Source organism: Rousettus aegyptiacus, unplaced genomic scaffold (assembly GCF_014176215.1).
Source record: "Rousettus aegyptiacus isolate mRouAeg1 unplaced genomic scaffold, mRouAeg1.p scaffold_m13_p_5, whole genome shotgun sequence".
Lineage (NCBI taxonomy): Eukaryota > Metazoa > Chordata > Mammalia > Chiroptera > Pteropodidae > Rousettus > Rousettus aegyptiacus.
Window position 1 is genome coordinate 97,804,220 of NW_023416308.1, and position 20,942 is coordinate 97,825,161.

At 33.4% G+C, this 20,942-nt stretch overlaps 1 protein-coding gene across 15 annotated transcripts in view; it reads right to left on the reverse strand.

The window, feature by feature from the left end:
• The window catches only part of DCDC1 (doublecortin domain containing 1), a 358,252-nt gene that overhangs the window by 196,462 nt on the left and 140,848 nt on the right, over nt 1-20,942 (reverse strand). For all 15 annotated transcript variants that reach the window (XR_004950812.1, XR_004950813.1, XM_036220546.1 and 12 more), the window contains 2 exons: nt 8,937-9,029; nt 1,432-1,602 (listed from right to left, as the gene is read on the reverse strand). Coding sequence is in view for 13 of the 15 variants with exons in the window: in XM_036220546.1 (XP_036076439.1) it covers nt 1,432-1,602; nt 8,937-9,029 (264 nt within the window). In the remaining 2 variants the exon portion in view is untranslated. The remainder of the gene's footprint in view (nt 1-1,431; nt 1,603-8,936; nt 9,030-20,942) is intronic.

The window sequence follows — 20,942 nt, forward strand, 5'->3', positions numbered from 1 at the left end:
TTGTAAGGTATTACTTTGTATGGTGACAGATGGTTACTAGACATTGGTGATTACATCATATGATATATAAATGTATGTAGAATCACTATGTGGTATACCTGAAACTAATATTACATATCAACTGCATTTTAATTTAACAAATATCTGCCATCAAGCCTATGTGCTAATGTGAACAAATGGTAGAAATTATTAACAAGCTTGCAAGGAAAATAAAAACACTTCTATTTTTTCCAGGTCTGTGATATTTACTGATACAAACGAGTGGGGATGAATGACATTAAGGTAACTACAATCCCTCACTTAGTTACTCTCTTGATCAATAGCAAAAGGGTAGACTGCCTCTGTAGCCAAATCGGAAATCTGTAAAAAAAACAATGCAGCTAGACTATAGAACCCTTGAACTTGATGAACATCAATCACTTCCTTAGCCTTTAGCTGAGTAGCACAGACTATGAGAAATAAATTATCATGTTTATCATGAAATTACATTTCCCAAAATCTCAATTTTTACATGGTAATATTTTCATTCAAAATACAAACATGTGAATGCCATTAAAAGGAGGAAGTTATCACATTCAAATATAAATATAATCAAAAGGAAAGGAAGAGTTGGCTGAAATTTAGTAATGGTTCCATAGGTGGAAAAAAGCTACACTTCGAGTAATTCTTATTTTAATAATTATAGTCTCTTGAAACATGGGAAATGAAATTACAGAATGATATTAACTTGACAGACTTAATACAGAAACTCTATCATGATAAATGAAAGTATTTCAATTTCCTCAGCTTTCAGTACCTAAACCACCTTAGTCAGGTATGACTTACTTTTTCTCTTCTAAAGATGCAATAGCAAAGAGTAGTCTAGGACATTTAGCTATCAGGTCCTGACAAATAACCAATTCACCTTTTTTCCCAGTATATTCTTAAGTATTGATTTTACCAAGCAAACTCAGACATATGTCACACTTATCCAATACAGATTCTTTTCCTTGGAAGTGTAGTTTGAACATCAATCAGCCACCTGGCCTTTCACCTCTAATTCCTATTGCCACTGTCTGTAAATTATTAAAGCTTGCCCATTCCTTCAAATAAGTTGTTTTTTAAAGCTGAAATACATAGTGACTCCTGTGAAAAATACACTTCTTGGAAAAGTATGCAAATGTTCACATGATTAAATTTCTTCATTAAAATTACTTTCTGGATTGAAAACTAGTTAAAGTTTATAAAATCCACATTTCAAAGGCCTCTAGTTATTTTCTTTTTAAAATACATTCCCTGAATGGTAATATTAGCACTTGTAAGCCAAACTCCAGTCTGAGGAAGACAACATGAAAAGAAATTTAAGCTGAGTGGTATTGTTATAAGAGTTTTCAAATGGAGCAGTGTTTTGTCTCTGGCTGAACCCAATGAAAGTCACAGAATGACACCCACCTTGAGCTGCAGGCCTTCTGGGATAAGAGTGTTTGCTGGAAGGCTTTTAATGTGTTGGTAGACATAAGAGGAGAATTGCTCCTGCTCAGCCTGTAATTGGGGGCCAAGTTTGGAGAGATGACCTCTGTTGCTTTTGATAGCTGTCTGCAATTCATCAATCAGCCTGCTCACCTGAAGGGGTTAAATTACAAGAGTTGTTAGCAAGAAGTAATTGTTGATGTCACACCTATTAGATTTTTGAGTACCTAGTTTGATGGGGGGAAAATGACTTCGATACAAGAATTTGAGAATAGATCTATCTTCAAGTAAAAAGAATGGAAAAGATATACATTCTTTCATCAATGAATTTTTTATGGGAAAATTTGTAACATTTGCACTTCAGTAATATGTAATAGGTAGTCATTTACAATAACCGAATTAAAAATATCCTTGGGTATGAAAAAAACACATCTGACAAGTTTGCAAAAGACTTTTAAACTGCTTAACAGAATAAAACCTCCCTAAGACTTTAAATAAATGTACCCAAAGTATTTAATTTTATTAATGTACCTTCCTTTGTAGAATATTTTATTTTACCATTTGCATGTTTTAAGAAGCTGTAACATTTAAAATATGAAAATGATGAATAATCCAATATTAATCAATGTTCTCAGCCTCATCTCTATCATTTAAAAAGTTTAATATTTATATTAATTTCATTAACATTTGTTGGTCTTTTAAATAAATCAATCTGATATCTTCCTTCCAAATATTCCAAAATATAATTTTCCAAATTTCTTAAGTATGATGTTCCAAAATATCCATACTTCAAAGACCATGCTCTATTCTAGACAATTTTTAATATAGATCAATTTCTGAAAAATGTACTGAATTTTTCCAAAAACAGTAAAGACTTAGTAACACACCCCTTATTTTTAAATGTTTAGATTTCTAATCAGCATAATTAAGAGATATGAATCTGACCTATATATTATTAATAATAATTATTATTATTAATAAGACCTACTGAGGATTCATAAGTAGTAATTTAATGTTTCAATCCATATAGTTTGCAAATTAAACATCCTTTGGCTCTTCACTGTGTTATGTAAACTTATATTCTCTTTAATAGATTAGATTCTTACATAAAACACTGGTCAATCTATGGCAGTGACCAAAAAAGATGAAAAGCAGAAATTCACTTTATCCTTGTCCCTTTAAAGTAATCAAATTCAACCCATTCAGAATTACGAATGACTCCAAATATAGCATGGACTTTTTAAAATCTTGGGTTATACCTGGCTCTCCTATTTACTGACTGAGAGACTTTGAACAGGTAAATAAAACCCTCATCCATAAATGAAGAATAATATTGGCCTTACCATATAAAAATTAAAGGTGATAAAAGAATGGTCAATGTCTAACCTATAATAGATGCCTCATGCACATGTTATATAATTATTATTTTCATGTTTAAGTGTTTTTTTTTTTTTTTTTTTTTTTGCATATCAAGCTTTAATTGTTTTCCTTGGTCTCTTTTTCTAACCCAACACCTATTTCACATGGAGCAGAAAAAAATTTGAAACTATTTTCTACATGGGTTCTCCACCTCACTTCAATGTCTAGGTAGTTGGAGATTTTATATTAGATAATTCATATATAATATTACATTATATATTAAACTATATTTAACTTTTCCCAAGTATATAGTATTATATTATATACTTAAACTATATTTAACTTTTCCCAAGAACTTTAGAAGTATTATATATATATAAACAAGCTAATTTAAATGATTCCTATTTTTCTTTGGGCTCTCATCTCTCTCTTATTTGTCCCTATGTGATCAATCGTCTACTCCCTTTATTTAAACAATCCTTTCCTCTAAATAAAGAGTTGACAAACATTTTCTCTATTAGGACCAGATAATAAATATCTTCAGCTTTATGGGCCATGAGGTCTCTATCAAAACTATTTGAACCTGCAGTTGTACTTTGAAAGTAGGCACAGATAATATGTAAATGAATGGGCAGGGTGTGTGTTCCAATAAAACTTTATTTAGAAAAACAAGTGATGGGCTAGATTTGGCCCTGGACTGTAGTTTTCCAACCCTTCTTCTAAATATATATATTTCCTCGCCTTCGTGTCTTTTCTGATCAGTAATACTCTGGTCCAAGCACTCATCTCCTCATCCCTATCTCATACTTGGATTATCAAAACACCTATTGAGTGATATCCCTGTCCATGGTCTCTCCCCTTCAAATGCATCCTGTCACCTCAACTGAATTAATCTACTTCTAATAGCATATTGAATCCTCCAGTTGCTCCCCCAGATTCCTCAGCTTGATATTCAATATTCAATATCTGTTCTCACTTTCTGGAATAATTTTCTGTGCTTTCCATAGTACTGTCAAACTTTTAAGAAAGTTGTAACATTTAAAATATGGAAATGATAGTTGATCCAATACTAGTCAATGTTCTCAACCTTGTCTTCATCATACTACCTTTTAGCAGTATTATCCTTAAAAATGGTGGGTAATAGCATTTACTATTCTAAAACTAGAGATCGAAACTGGCCAGTTGACTTGCTCTTATAGTTATGTGGAAAAATTAAAATCCAAGAATCAAAGGCCTTAACTACAAAGACCGTACTTTTGTAAAGTACTGATCCTCTCTGAACCTATCCCCAGCATCATATAATTCAAGAAGACATAATTTTATATAGTCTTTAAAGTATACTAAGGATCATGCAATGTATCTTGCTAGTCAATAATACAGCTCTTTTAAATTTTAGGTATTATATCTTGTGCTATAGCAAGCCAACAGAGAGAGAGAGAGAGAGAGAGAATTTCAGGCTTTGATCTGAGAGCACTTTTATACATGACTGGTTTTACTGTCACAATTCATAGCCTTTCACTGATAGGGGATTTCATGTGACATCAGAAATCAACCAACCATGCAATCGATGATATCATTTGCATCCTAAGGACTATTGGTTAAAGCCTTAAAAGTTTCATTTCCTATGAATTCTTCATTACTTCAAAATATTTCTCTACCATTTTGGCAATTTTCATTGACCTCATGATATACTTGTTAATGTATGAGAAATATAATTATGCCAATTATCACCTGAGTTTTTAAGAATAACTTAAAATGACCAAATAAGATGTTCTAGTGAAAATTAACATATCTTAAGCATAGGAGAGAACATATGAAGAATTCTGCCACTGACATTTTGATAAAGTTCCATCCAATTTTACTAAAACTTTATGTTACTTTACATATTCATAAGGTCTTTTATCCTAAAAGTGCTACATTTTGTTCTCAGTTATTAAGATAACATGTTACTCTTATAATTAATCCGGTATATGAAGTAACCCATATACCAAATTGGGTAGGTAGTACAACACTCCTGAATTATTTTACATAATATGATTTTTTTTTCAAATCACAGATGTTGCTAAAAGGGGAAAAATGTTCTTTAAAATTCTTCATCATGAATCTTTTCTTTCTGCAAATCCTTTCTCTCTCTCTCTCTCTACAAAGGCAATGTGAATAGCGGTAAAAGAAGACAAAACTTGACCTTTTGTGATCCCAGCATTAATGGGTCTGTTCATAATTCAATCTATGTGTGTGTGGGAGCATCCATGTGGAAACATAGAGGGCTGAGAGACATAAAGCCTTTCCCTTTAAACATTATCTGACCCTATCAGTCCCATTCACAAAAGAAGGCTTACGTATGCATATGTTGAAAAAATGCGCCATCTCATTGTGCAGCGGAAAGCCTACACATTCTACTCTTCATTCTCCGTGGAAATGCTGCACGGAAGTGACACTTGTACAGAATTTGGGAGAGTGACAAATGAGCAGAAGGTAACAAAAAAAAGTTGAGTATTCTGATCAGGAAACAAACCAAACTTGTGAAAGAATGCAAATGCACACCTGTCTATAAGTATACACATAGGTTTTTGCATAACACGTAAGACAGTTCGATTATGTTTCATGATACCTTCATGCAACCCCTGATTTTAATTAAATTCTCAAGATGACTTGGAGTCAGGACAAAATATTCTGTTTATAATCATTCTAAAGTATACACATATTGAAGCTGTACAATCTGAAACATACATTGGCTATAATGAATGACTCTTTGAGGAGCTCCTGATTTTTCTAGTGGTGTGTTCAGCTGTCGGCCTGACTTTGATGTGGCCTTGAGTCCATCTATGTACTATGTAAGGAGGACTCCAGAGCACTTTGCACTAAATTGTCACTTGAAATTAGCACAAAGGGCAGGAGCTAGGGATGTCGCTTTGGCAAGTAATATACAGGATGATCTTAAAGCCAGGTAGGTGCTTAAACCGAAAAACAAGAAACTTTCTTATTTATAACACAATTAGGAAGAACCAGAAAGGGTTCATGGAGAGGATAATGGGTACTTCAAACTTCCTAAAATCTCTTCTTTGTTTCAAGCCTAAGAGTACAGAGTTTTTCAGGTTAAAAAGTGAACAAAACCCAAAGCTGATGAATGAAGACTAGAAAAAACATGGGAACCTGTGAGCAGAGTTAAGTATCTCTTGATTTAGGAGTTGCCAGTTAACTACGAGGAAACTTAAAAGTTTGTACTACTTTTTATTTCTATAACTTTGACTACTCTCAACTTTTTTATAGTTTCCTAGACACCTTCTGACATGAGAATATTTTGGAAAGAGCTCTATCTTTTTTCTAGCCATAGGTCTCTTATGTGCTGCCTTTAGGCCTGTTCAAGAATCTAGCATCCTCATTCACTCAAGGGAAAGAGGGGACTGAAAGTAGAGACATTTTAAATGTTTTTATAAGTCGCCTGGCAATAGGGCTATGTTGATGGTAACAAGGATATGTCAACTATATCTTTTGAGGCAGTAAGACGAATGTGTCTCACAGACCTGTAACTACAGGAACATAATTGATCACGGGCCCCAGCTACTATGCTCTGAAATTCATCACCAGACTGGCACCAATTGCTGAGGATACTAAGGCAAATTCATCTCGTGGAATCACAGCACTCCTATGATAAACAATTTTGATTCAAGGATACATCATCGGCTTTGCTAAACTGTCTTCGGACTGCATAACAGTCTAAGATACTTCCGCCCAGTCTTCCCATCCTCTTTCCTTCACTCATGTTCAAGTGTGAATGTCAGTCCGACAAGTCTCTGCAGCTTCACTCAGAGCTCTCCCCACTTTCTCTTATGGGAATTTCTTCTAATAAAATTTGTATACATTCATTCCCATCTTGGTATTTACTTTTCAGACAACCTAGAATACCACACTCTTAAACCAACAATAATAAATTACATGCTGATTCCCAGAAGACCATTTCCAAAAAGCTTGATGTAGTTTAATATATGTCATGGCCTCACAGTGATCTTTTGATGCATACCTTATTATTATGACCAATTTTCATGTGGAAAAATTACATGAAATAAACCAGATTTTAAGATAAAACTATAGGTAGTAATAATCTAAAACTAACTCTTATATTTTATGATGTTTAGTTTGGGTTTTGAAATATCTATATAGTATTTTTATTATAAAAAGTAAACGTAGGCAAAAATAAATAATCCCCCCTCCCTAATTTTTTCTTTCGCTTCACCGTTACTGCTTCACATCTCTATATATGAATTAGGGCTAAAACTTGATGTCACTAACTTTTTCTATCCAAAGCACTAGAAATTACACAGCAATATTAATATTGTCACTTTCAAAGTAATGACATGAAAATTATTCAATATATTCAGCAGTTACTACACACACACACACACACACACACACATTTCCTTTATTGTGCATTTGATTTTTGAAGCAAAGGTGTTTAAAGCCATAGCTGATCAAGCATATATGTAACCAAATAAGGCACTAGACGGGAAGGACACTGGGGTACAGAGGTAGTAAACAGACATGGAGATGGTAAGAAAGAAGAAATACCAAAAGTGCATAAATATTGTTTGTTGGAGTTTCCAGAAAAGACAATTTTCATGTTCAGTGTTGCTGACAAGGCAGCATTAAAAGTGATATATCCACTATAATGACTATTTTCCTGGGCCACTTCAAGTTTTCAGTTCCACTGAAACTGTAATTTTGCATAAAATATTGAAGAGCAAATCAATTACAATATTTAAAAGGAAGAAAATGCTTATTCACTCTTTTATTATTTTTATTTCACATTTCACCTAATAATAATGTGTCATATGTAATTTTAATTATACTAGAAATATTGATTTGCATTTTTAAAATTTACTATATCAAGATACATGATAGCATCATTTTAAACTTACTATAAAAATGTAATAAAACTCGAACTGTGATAAAAAAATTTTTTTTCAAATGAAAAGGACAATGTTTTTACAATTTATAATTAACAATCTACTTTTATAACTTGTTAATATCAAGTAGAATGAGCCATAACTATAACTTAAATCTGTACAATTGTTATATTTTACATCTTAATAATTTTTCAAGTTGAATTTTTCTTGTGAAATATTTTCTACTGAGATTACCAATTTTTACAATATAGTCTCTAGTACTGGACATACGTAAGTCCCAAACATTAATGTAGTCTCTGACGTAAGACTTGAATTCACTCAGGAAAGTCTGATGTAATTTACCTGTTCATTTATTGTAAAATACATAGTAAGAGAGATATAATCAACATAAGAAAACATTAAAACCCTAAAGCTTATATAGATTTATTTGCTAAAATGTCAAAAGAGAATTATATGAAAGTTTAATTGTTAAATATTCACATTATCTTCTTCTTTAAGTTGCTTGTAGGTTTTATTTGCTGACTGTGGTACATGGAAATTAGCAAGTACACACTGCTTTCTCGGAAAGATTAAATGATTTTGCATTCCAGGAAACTACATGAAAATCATTTCCCCCTTTTGTCTAACACTAATTTTGTATTAAAATTTCATTTATGGAATATGCTGTCAACTTCACAGCATGAGCTTTGGAGAGAAGGCTTGCTTTAATAGTTCTTCATTACAATATTGCCTACAGAATCTTATGATTACCTCACTTAGGCTTGACATTTGTAAACTACAGTTTTTCTTTGATAAGAGATAACATTGTTAGCATGTCTAGAATTCAGAAGAATAATTCCATTCCTAGAAAGTTAGAAAATAAAAACGAGATTTAGTATTTATTTAAAGTTCAACAAAATTTTACTGTTTTTCCTATGTTAGTATGTTTTATCATTTTCAGATTCAAGTTGCATGTAATAATTTCCTAAATTAGGAAATTTATGAGAAAGTATTCATAAGTGTTTTTCAAAAAATTATAATATGGGTTATTCTTTCAGCTATATAATTATTTTTCAAGCTGCCTGAATCAATAAAATGATTTCCAGTTTTGACCAATTTTTTTCCATCATGTTGTTATCATGTAACTACAGTTGGTTCACTACCTGACCCAAGTAAAATTTGTCTTAATTTTAAAATTACTGTTAATTGTGTTTTTATTGTATAGTTTAAAAAGAAGTTCCTTACTTCCTCTTGTGCCTTATGGCGTTCCTTTGGGGTCATTGAAAGAATGATTTTTTCAGTAATTTTCTCTTTCTGTTCATCCACAGCCAGGTTCAACTGGAAAATAAATAAATAAATAAATAAATAAATAAATAAATAAATGAATAAATAAATGAATAAATGAATAAATCAGCAAGCAAGCAAGTCCCTAATGACATCTAATAACATGTATTGAAACAACTAATTTAGCAGAATTATGGAAGGTAATTTCAAATTAATTTGGCGCATACTTACATAAAAATAAACTCCATTGAGATTAAGTTGATATTTTATTATATTTAAAATACTCAACACTACGATTTTTACTTTTACTTTTGTTGTTTTAAAATCTACTAAAATATGACTTTGCAAGGAGTCCCTAATTGTGGACATTTGACACTGATGAGTACTATTTGAAAGCATTTTCTCAAAGTGAGCATAGCAACTTTTTTCTAAATTAAGCTGATATTTCCCATTAAAGTCTTTTATTGCCAACAGGAAATAAATTGGCTGCTGTTACATCAGGATAAGAATTCAAGGATATAAACTAAAAAGCAAATGTCAACTGAAACACTCTAGAGTGGTACAAAATGGTTTATCATATTTCATGACAAAGGATAATGTATCTTAAATACCTGAATGGTTACCTCTGACCTACTCCATTTATAAAGCCAGGGAAAGGTCTTCTACTACTGCCACTATCCCTTGTTATAAAAAGCTGAATGTGGCCCATTTTATATTTTTTATAAATAGTCTCCATGGAAATAAATGCTATTTTCAACAAAAGGAAAAAGCTAACCTCATACAATACTATTCACTCAACAGATTGGCATTAATACAAAGAAAACAGTCTGATACAGAACCCTCTGAATTGGAATCTTTAACAGTTCTTAAGCAATGAATTTGCCATGTTGTATCTCTTTAGTTAAGGCTTAAAATGAATAATGACCACGTTTTATGCTTTGCTTTGTTCATATTGTTTTAAATAGGCTTTCTCAGTTGTATGTCTGACAAATTATGTTTGCATTAATATGAATCTTTAATCCATACCCTGTCTGAAGACCCACTCTTATTTTGGGATAAAATAGGGGGGTTGAGGTCAACAATATGGCCTCCTCAATCTAACTATGCATATATGTTACACGAATAATATCAAAGCTGTGAATTGATATGTGATATAGCTCATCATATCAGAGATTTTGTTTGGGTAGAGGGGAAAGTTTCAAGAATCTTTAGGTGATTCTAATGACCCACCGAGATAAGGAGTTGGCAAACATTTATGTAAAATAGTCAGACAGTAAATATTTTAGGTTGTTGCAATGACTAAACTCTGACTTTGTAGCATGAAATTGACATAAATGAATGAGTGTAGCTATGCTTCAATAAGACTGAAAAAAAAAACAAAAAAACAAGTGGCAGGCTGAATATGGATGGCAGGCACTGTTTCCCAGTCCCTGTCCGAAATTGAGAATTACTGAAAACAAGTAAAAGAAAATCATGTAATTGCAACATGATGATTATAGTTAACAATGCTGTATGGTATATTTTAAAATTTCAAGAGAGTAGATCCTAAAAGTTCTCACCACAAGGGAAAAAGCATTTCTTGTTTTTTTTTTTTTTCTGTATCTATTCATATATGAGATGATGAATGTTAACTAAACTTATTGTGGTTATCATTTCATAATATATAAAGGTCCAGTTGTTAAGCTATACACCTCAAACTTACACAGTGTCATATATCAATGATATCTCAATAAAACTGGGGAAAAAATATCGTGTGAGACTTCTTAGGATCATTCTCTCCAAGGAACATATTTTCCTGTGCTTAAATAGTATAAAAAAAGCCCATAGTATCATAAAAAGTCAAATTTCCAAACTTAACCTCCATACATGGAAGCCTATCTAAACTGTAGCATGACGTACTGCATCAAGTCCCCATGGTTATTTCTTTACTGGGGGATTCTTATCTTAGGAGGAGATGAGTTTGTTGAAGAGTGACTGGGGAATATTCACCAAGTTCAGCTATTCTTTACAAAATTAATTTTCAAATGCAAAACATCCAGAGCAGATATTTTGTGAAGGGAAGCAAAACAAAACAAAAACAGAGCTATGAAACTCTTTGATCCCACAGCAGTAAGTCAGGTTCTAATGTGGTCTCCCAGAGCCATGACATTTAGAACTCCTCCTAAGAACTTAAAAAAAAATGGAATGCTGTATCTTCGAAAGCAGCACAATTGGAAAAAATCCCCTTCATTCTAATACTCAACTTCTAAAGAAGTACTATACTAATCCACATATCAACATGAGTGAAAAGCATCATGTGCATAGTACCAAACAGAGAATCCACTAAGATATTGGAAATTAATGGTCAACAAAGCATAAGTACACACACAGAAGGCATTTTTCATAAACAGACCAGCCACTCCAAAGAAGAGATATTTAACACAATTATGTAAATTATTGAAAGTAGAAAGTCAAATTTAGAGAGTGCATTTTCACCCTGAGGTATTAATAATATGCAATGCTAATAGCATCTCTCCCTCTACTCCCATGACATGAGTAGGATTCTTTTCTCTTGTCACTTTGATGGAGAGTATCCTCTTTCTTCATTAAGACAAAATTAGATGCTTTTGATTTGCTGTTATTGTCTAAAATATATGAAAATTTTCTTTTGTCAATGAGTTTGAAATTTCGGAAGCTAACTTTTTGTGTATAAAAAGGGTATATGCTGTTGAGTTGGCGCCAACTCCTGGTGACTGATGAAAGAGTGATAGCCACAATGTCCTGTCCTCAGGGTAGAAACTTCAAATTAACTTTAAATTAAAAATTAAGAAACAAACAAAAAGGATAAACCTTGAGAGCATCATCCTAAGTAAAATAAGTCAGGTAAAGAAAAATACTAAAGTCTAATTATGTAAACATTTTAATATACAGTAAGATAAAAGCTATTTTATATGAGAAAATAACTCTAAAGTAAACTCTAGAGTCCAATCATTAATATCTAAAAAAGGTACAGTAATAGAACAAGCTAGTGTATCCTGTCTACCTAATTCATATTGGCATTCCATTTCAGCAACAAAGTACTTAAGTGCCAAAGAAGGAAGAGCCTATGAGTCCCACTAACCCCTCAGTGTTTTAAATTAATGTTCTGTATTTCATTTTCTCTGTATTTAAAATAGCTAATGATTCAAATGTGAAGTATATGATATATATTGTGCATAAAGTCCTTAATAAATCGACATAACCCAACAAGAAAACTGCATCCTTCTATCAAAAATCTAAGTTTTGGACCAGTAAGTCTTGATTTATTAATAAATTATTTGATTCATATTTTACATGCAGATCAATATAGGCAATATAGTTTAGCATAAAAAAAAAACAACAGGACTATTGCCCTTCATATATATTGACAAGTTTCCCAATGGTTTGTTAATATACAAAAGACTGGGACAAATTACTTATTTATATATACAAAACATGGTTATAAAGGCCAGCTGCAGGTATTTTTTTTGGAAAGTGCATTTTAATAAGGTCCTATTCAGTTAGGGAACAAATGAGGAAGAAGTAGTTTGCACTACAGAGTTTAGCGCAAGAGCTTTCTCTTTTTCTAACCACGAAATCAATCATTTGTCCAGACTGTGGGAGTCAGAGTTAGTTACTGAAAAGAGCTCCGTATATAAACAAGTCAATAACTCATTGTGTGTTATTGTCGAGCTGAAGAAGTCGGCTTTCAAAAAGCTGCCCCTGCTTCTCTCAGAATGAATGTCACTGTATTCAGGGGCTGGGAGAGTCCTTTGTTTCCAGCCATTGCTGGCTGCCATTTATGTATGGGAACAGGAGGTGGCTGTTAGGAGTGTGGGGGAAGTCACTATTTGGTATCATGTATGTCCACAAAAAACTCTAAATTTTATCAACCTAACTAATTTGTATCTGGAAATGCATTAATAAAATTGATAAAGAGTGACCATGTAAAAAAATATTTGGCAAAGGAATTAAATGATATTGAGTTTGTACCATTTTAAATTGGATCGGGATGATATTTCTTATTTCCTACCTGTCAATAAAGATGAAACCAAAAATATAGGCGATGGTTTGAAAAAGTTCAAATGTACAAAATCAAACTGGTGAACAGGTCATGCTATCTGTTCCTGCCATAAATATTAAGGGTGATTCTTGGGACTCTTAAATAGGGTTTTCAAAGTTGTGTGTGTGTGTGTGTGTGTGTGTGTGTGTGTGTGTGTGTGTGTTTGAATTTGTATAAGGAATGATTTTATGTGCTCGATAGTTGTGATAAATTAAAGAAATGTGAACTACTGTTGACTTGAAAGTTAATTTAAATATCCTTTAGAATTGAACCGAACCTTAAATTCATGAGATATAAATATTATAATAGTCTTATTTATTTCACCTGAAAACTTATTAAAAACTTAATATTCATTCAGAATCAAACTCAGGACTGTGAAGAAACATCAGACCAGGCTACAAAGATTATAATTAAGTTGGGCAAATAAAAAATACATGTGAATCTGTTTAATAGTTTTCACGTAGGTTTGGGGGGCTGCTCTCTAAACTCTTTAAACAGCTTAGCTCTTAGCTCTTAATTTGCTCTTAGCTCTTCAAAAGTTAGGATTGTAAGCAAGGAGAGAGTTGGGAACTTAGAACTGAATCCAACTAATCCCATTTCCTCTCAAAATTTATAAAACCATAGCATTAAACAATAAAACATGCTTCAATAGGCAACAACTGCACTAAACATTCTCATAGGTACAAATAGGTTACTAGCAAAGTGTGGTGCAGTTGAGGAGACAATATAAAACAACAGGAAGTGACAAACAATATATGGCATGAGACAGATAACAATTAATTGTTAAATGTAGATAAAAACAATATAACCCACAAGTATAAAGGACAAAAATATTATTTGGGGATGGAGTGGTTAGAGATGACAAGGCATAAATGATGGGTAGTTATCAAGCTAGGAAAAGGAGAAATGATAATATAGGACAATATGACGAATGAATATTAATTAATATTACTAATTAGTAATTAATTACATGATGAAATTTGTTCTAAATACAATCAGTAAAGTGACTTGACATAGCTTTGGGAAGAGGAGAAGACAAGCTGAGTCTGGAAGGATAAGCAGAGAGAAAGGTCATAGCTAGCTGATCCAATTGAGTCAGCCTGAGGCAATGGCCTGACAGGAAGGAATGTCTCATACTTGAGAGCAAGGACTAGATGGTTAGCGTGACCCCATACCTAATCTATTTTGGAATTTAAATATGAGCTGGGGGTAATATGCAAAGTGCTAGTTCTATAATGCAGGCATAATTGAAGACTCAGTCTTAGCTTTGCCTTGGCTCAGTCCCAACCTCTCAAGCCGTATACATTTAACTCAGTTTCAATCTTAGAGGTCCCTTAAGTAAATCCTGACCTAGACCCCATTTCCAACCAGGGTATCTCACTTAAGTTTATTCTGTAAAAAAAATTCAAGATTGCCACTTCTAGACTTGGGGAAGGTGCATAATCCTTAATTCAAAACTAGCTGTGATTTCTGTTAACGCTACAAATTAGTTCTGAGACCCTGGTCAATAGCGGTGGTTCATAGAGCCCAGGCCCTCGAAAGCCAGAGATGCTTCTCCCATCCCTGCTAATTCTTTGAAGAAAGCTACTTTTATCATAGCCTATAGCTTCCTGAGGACAGTTTAAGGGAGAATTTGTAAAACAAATTTTCATAATATTTGAAAACCACCAAACAAAAATACCACAACCATTTTAAAATGGTAACATTTTAAAATAGTTATACTTTGTCTAAAAGGATGTAAAAGAGAATTCTCCATAATACTTCACTTTCAGTATATCGAACACTTAAAGAAACTTAAACTGCTTTAAAAATCTCCCTTCCTTCCTGTGTGTGTGTGTTTTTTTTTAAAGTGGCACTGAGTTATTGTCCTGACTCAGTAGTCAGATTATAAGCTGTCTTCTTAGACATTCTGTCACAACTGAGAATGACAAATGCCTTAAACTAAACTCAGCTTGACCTCTCAAACTGACTTTCTACTCCATTTTTTCCACTATCACATGCAATTTTGGAGAGACTGTAGTACACTGGCCAAGGGGTGGACCCCTAATCACTTAAGACCAACCAGTCTTTCTTCTTAGAGGTCCAGAGTCATGAGGGGAACCACCCAGAGACATATTCAGTTGGAGAGAATCTGTCTTATTAACAGCACCTTGAAGAGACTGTCCCTCAGATCCAGATGTCTGGACTTGTTATAGTTCTTTCTACAGCCCTGTCTTTGGTCTTTCCTTAAATTCCATGTGCTACCACCTCCTATCTTACTAAATTTTATTTTTCCCTAAGTAAGTCTGAGACAGATTCCACCGATTGCAACCAATAAACCCTAACAGATATGTCATATATGTCCTTACAATCAATTTTCCATTACCTTAGGAGACCTGAATGAGCCTCTATTCCTTGCAACTCAAGGTATTCAACACAAATGTCTTAATGTGCCATCTTTAAAGAAGTCTTTCAGATACTATAATGGGTAATGTAACAGTGGTAATGGTTTACAAATTCTTACCATGCTTTTCTTTTTGGTCTTTCCAAGTACAGCCTGCCCAAACTATCCTAAATGTATCTAGGGTTTGCCACAATAATAAAATTTTATAATAAAATTATATACCAAAACAATATCCTTGCAAAAAAGCTGTTAGCTTGAGAGATGTTGCCTCTCAAGAAAACATTTTACTCCTCTCAGTATGTAAACAGCTAAACTTGAGTCAGCCCATAAATTTTCTCTTGTAAATTAGAAGTAATGACGCTGACTGACTTTGCTGGACTCAGGAATATGGAAGATAACAATGTAGAAATAAAATAAAAACCTACTTCCTTCTATTCTAGAGGAAATATAGGAAGAAGTCTCAGAGAGAGAGAGATAGGAAAGTTAAATAGCCAGAAGAGTTAAGTCCTAAGTTTTTCTTCTGTATGGTATGGCTTGGGGAGGGAGACAAGTATCAGATAAGTGAAAAAAGTCCATGGGCAGAGGAGTCTTCTACTGCTCTCTCGTCAGTATGGATGTAGGGAGGAAGCTGTCCTGTAGTAGCCTAGGACACAGCCACATTGATATGGGTAAGGGGAGGGCTAAGGTTTAACTTTCCTGAACTACCCTTGGTTTCTGTATGTCTTAGGACATGGACGTAGCTGAGTGTTGGGCTGTGAAGTTTGCCAAAGCTTACTGGCATGGCAAGGGCAAAATGGCTCTACAGTGGGGAGCAGCACCACAGGCACTCAAGCCAGAGCCAAATAGGTGTCTCAATTAGACATTGGAGGGGGATCTCTAATACCTGAGGAAGTCAAGTTTAGGTTGGATCATGCAAGAAGCATGACCAGGAAAAGTGCCTGAGCCAAACGAGCAGGCTACAAGTTCACATACTGCGGGCCAGAAGAGCATCCAGAACCAGGTAAGCAAGGGACATCATTCCATCAGCCAGCAGCTACCATGCCAACATATACATTCGGATGGACCAACATGAGGCCAGGGGCACCCTCCACAAATGCCTTGAGGATATGAAAGCCACACAACCCCTTCTTCTGTATACTACCTGAAGGAAACCAATAGGGTAACGAAAGTCTATATAAGAGATATGATGACCTAAAGTAACTATTTAAATGCTCAGATAAGACTAAGCTTTAAACTGAATTGGACATTCAGTTATTTTTCCACTAGGATCCAGTAGGCAAGAGCTCAGGACAAAAGTAATATTAGTGTCAGAAAATAATTGAGTCATTTACTTATTTGCACACAAATTATGTATACACATATGAGGATGTGTGTTGATAGAATGAGGCCAAGGATAAAAGGATTTATAAGGAAAAAAATAAAATAAAATATAGTCGGACTGTACATTTTTCAGAGAAATTAATAAACTGGCACCAACCAAGTCGAGTAAGCCAATTAAAAATACCAAACACACCTTGAGTTCAGCTGAGAAGCATTTGTGACAGGCTGTCTCTGTATTATGTCTCCTTACCCTACGCCATTAGTTAGACAAGTCCTGCACATTTCTTACACTAGAACATTTCAACTTTAGGCAAAGTAATGAACCACATTTTCTCTCAACCCCTAAGTAGCTATATGAATCAGAGAATTCCTTGAGAACATAAGTTAGGATGCTGGGGCCCAGAAAGGATAAGCCAGATAGGCCCATATCCTTATAGAACAGGGTTTGAATAGAGGTTAGGCTGGGTGTGATGCACCCTACATCTCCAATAAGTCTATTTCCAATTATTATTTTTTGCAATGATGGGAAAACTGTCCCCATCAATCCTTTGTGGTCCAGCCTTGGTCCATCCTCAACTGTGAAGCCCACTCTGGCTTTGTCCTTTCCCCACAGCCATATACTACAGATACTGACCCTTTCTCCTCTCTTCCTTCAATCTTTTATCTAGGATCTTTACTGATTGCCAGTGCTGATATAAACAATTCACTGCACTGGTTCTGGTAATACAAATATCAATTAGAACCTTTTGGATCTTCAGAAGGCTAAAGGTCCATTGAGAATTGCAGTTCAGCAGGCGACATTTCCATGATTGCTTTCCTTGTGCATGTCCCTGAGATAAAGGACCATATCTTATAATTCTCTTACATTCACAATAAATACAACCATAACAGGCAGGCAGCGGAATTCAACAAATACCTGTGATAGATTAGTGATAGGTGAGAATTCTCAGATTTGAAGTGATTTTATTTTTCATTACACAACTTTTTCCTAAACTATGTGTTGGGTGTTAGGTGATGGGGATTCTGTAGTCAAATAATTTTCTTAAACTAAGTTAAACCAGGTAAATGGGTTTCATTATAGTGTGACTCCTCAAGGCCTTTCATATGCTGAAAGATATTATTAATGACCATGAGAGCACCTCAGGGGTGTCCAGCCAGATATACTGCTGGAAACTTGTAAAGAAACTAACAATTCTCAAACTAAGTTGAAGATGGTTCTCTAAGAGTTTGTTTAAAAGTGAGTACAGAAGTACTCAGTACCCAAACACAAGGAGTACAACTCTGCTCATTCATCGACATAGCTCAACCTTGCCTACTGTGCTTCCCTCAAATTAATCTATAATTCTCCCATGTAATTTGTTTGAACCTTGAAGAAAAAAATATTCTACAATACATCTAAAAATTAATGACTAAAAATTTTTGGAAAAAAAGAATAATAAAACTAATATCCCTATAAACTAAATATTCTATAACATTGATACATATACATGCATTAATCTTATAATTTAAAAAAACTCTTTTTAATATTTTTTTTGTTATCCATCAATATCAGTGACTTACTACTCATTTTAAAAAATCTGTTTTCCTTCAATATTTGCCCCAACATTATTGTCTTTCCCTCATTTCACCTAAATCCTTAAAAGATATAGTTCTAAAGACAAAAAGTTTACAAAGAGGCAGAAAAGATAAAATATTATCACCACCTTTGGTTTTAAAATTGCTAACAGGCTACTAAATTTTTTTGAATGGGTAGTGTAAATTCATGTAGAATGATAGAAGCTTCATGAGTTCTTATTTAATAACTGCATTAAACTATATTTACTATTTTTTAATCCTTCTACTGAGGAAAAAATATTTAATATTTTTGTTGTATAAGGATATATTTACTGCTACTGAAAAATGAACCGAGATGAGAGCAAAGACTGGGTGGAGTTGAGGGCGAACTCTCATTGCCCCCTCTGTCACACTGCTTGGGGCACTGCAAGGTGCGTTGTAGCAGTCAATCCTCAAAAGAGCTTCGGGAAGTTGTAAATGATGCTTAAAGAGGTTAAGTAACTTGCTCATGAACACAAAGCAAGAAAAACTGAAGAACTGGGATTCAAATACAGACATGTCTAACTCCAGCACTCATGATTTTTAATTATGTCTCGGATGCATTTAAATGGAGGAAATAGTAGATACATGGTAACAGACAAATGAGCAAACTTTTCCTTCATATTAAAAAAATATGATTCTGAAAGCCCAGAATTAAAAATCAAAATTCTATTAATAAGAATTGATTTTTGATGACATTAATAAGAAAATAAATTGTTTTTGGAGACTTTAGCGTAATTTAGTTTTTAGTTATGTACAAAAAAGAAACTGGATTAAGATAGACTATCAGCAATTACTAAGGAAATATATTAAAGTCACTTGGGTAATAATTCCTTACCTAATTTTCAATTCATCTCTGGAATTATCAAAATTAGCACCTAATGTTATTTTCCCATTCTGAAAATATCTATTAATGCATTCTAATACAATGGTTCTATATTTAATAGTTTAGATTGCTTTCCTATGCACATATGTGTAAATATAAATACATGTAAAATATATGAATTTTATGTTTACAGAAATGGCATCACTGCCATATTTTTTGGCATTTTGCTTTTTTGCATGGTAATGCCTTCGAATGCCCCTTAGGAAATATCTTAAGCAAATCTATCACTATCTAGTACTTACAGGTATTAAATTTTCATTCAACTTGATTCAAAATTTAAGTGTTATGCTTCCTTTAAAGCTCTTCTTTAATAATAATGCAAGCCAAATTTGTGACATGAAAAGTTTGGGATAGGGAAAGAAGTACATTGCCTTTTAATTTTAATACCCCCTCAGCTCTTCTGCTATTGAGAACATATTACTTTTGCTCCCATTCCACTGAAGAGAACTTAGTTACATGACCACTTCCAACGGCAAGTCAGACAAGGAGACAGAGTATAATTGTGTTTCAAAAAAAAGAGGAGAATGATTCTGTTGGCAGACTAGAAGTCTCCACCACACTGTTGCTGTACATAAGGTACACTTGAGAGTGCACTATGTTCCACTGCAGAGTATGAATTCTGTCTAGAGGTGGCAACTATCACTCAGCTCTACAAAATATTGTCATATGGAAAAGTGGCCCAATGTTTTTCCAGATGTTTCAGATTTTCTGAGAAACCAAAAATCTAGAATTTAATGTAAACTCAACTTCTAGATGTTGGCAACTATTTCTAAAAAAAATTATACATTCTCTATGGGTCAAATAATTCAAATCTGCATACTAAATCTGGCCTGGCCATGAACTCCTCCACATTCATGCCCTCTGTCCACGTCTGTCTTTTCAGTATCTATGCTAGTGTGCACATAGGTGTGCAAAAAACTATAAAATTAGGACAATAAATATTTGCAAATAAAACACTTAGAGCATGTCAAAGGAATAATAATAAATGAAATAAAAATAATTATGGAAATAATCACATCTACATTTTCAACCATCTTATAAAAAGTAAGTTTACCCACTGAGATTATTCAATAAGCATTTTAAATAATAAAAGCCTTCATTTAAAAGAAGCCATAATCACAATAGGCAAAAGGCAGAAGCAACCCAAATGTCCATCTATGAAAGAATGGATAAACAAAATATGGTATATACATGCAGTGGAATATTATTTATCCCAAAAGGAAAGAAATTCTGACACATGCTACAAAATGGATGAACCTTAAAAACATTATGCCAAGTGAAATAAGCCACGCACAAAAGGACAAATGTTGCATGATTCCACTAATATGAGGTACTTAGAGTAGTCACATTTAATAGAGATGCAGGTTGCTAGAGGCTAGGTGGAGAGGGGAATGGGGCTTCAGTGCTTAATGGGTACAGGGTTTCAGTTGGGGAAGATGACAAAGTTCTGGATGTTTGGTAGTAATGGTTGCAGAACAATGCAAATGTACTTAATGTTACAGAACTGCACTTAAAAATGATTAAAATGGAAAACTTTAGGTTATATTTTACTATAATAAAAAGTAGCCATATTGTATTTTAATAGGAAAAATACTCATTTTTATTTTTAAAAATCTCTCCTGAAAGAATGCAGAAGAACCTTTCAAATTTACACAAATTAAACAAGAGCATGAAATACTGAAAAGTTTAATTACAAATGTTTTGAAATGTCACTTTTCTATTCAA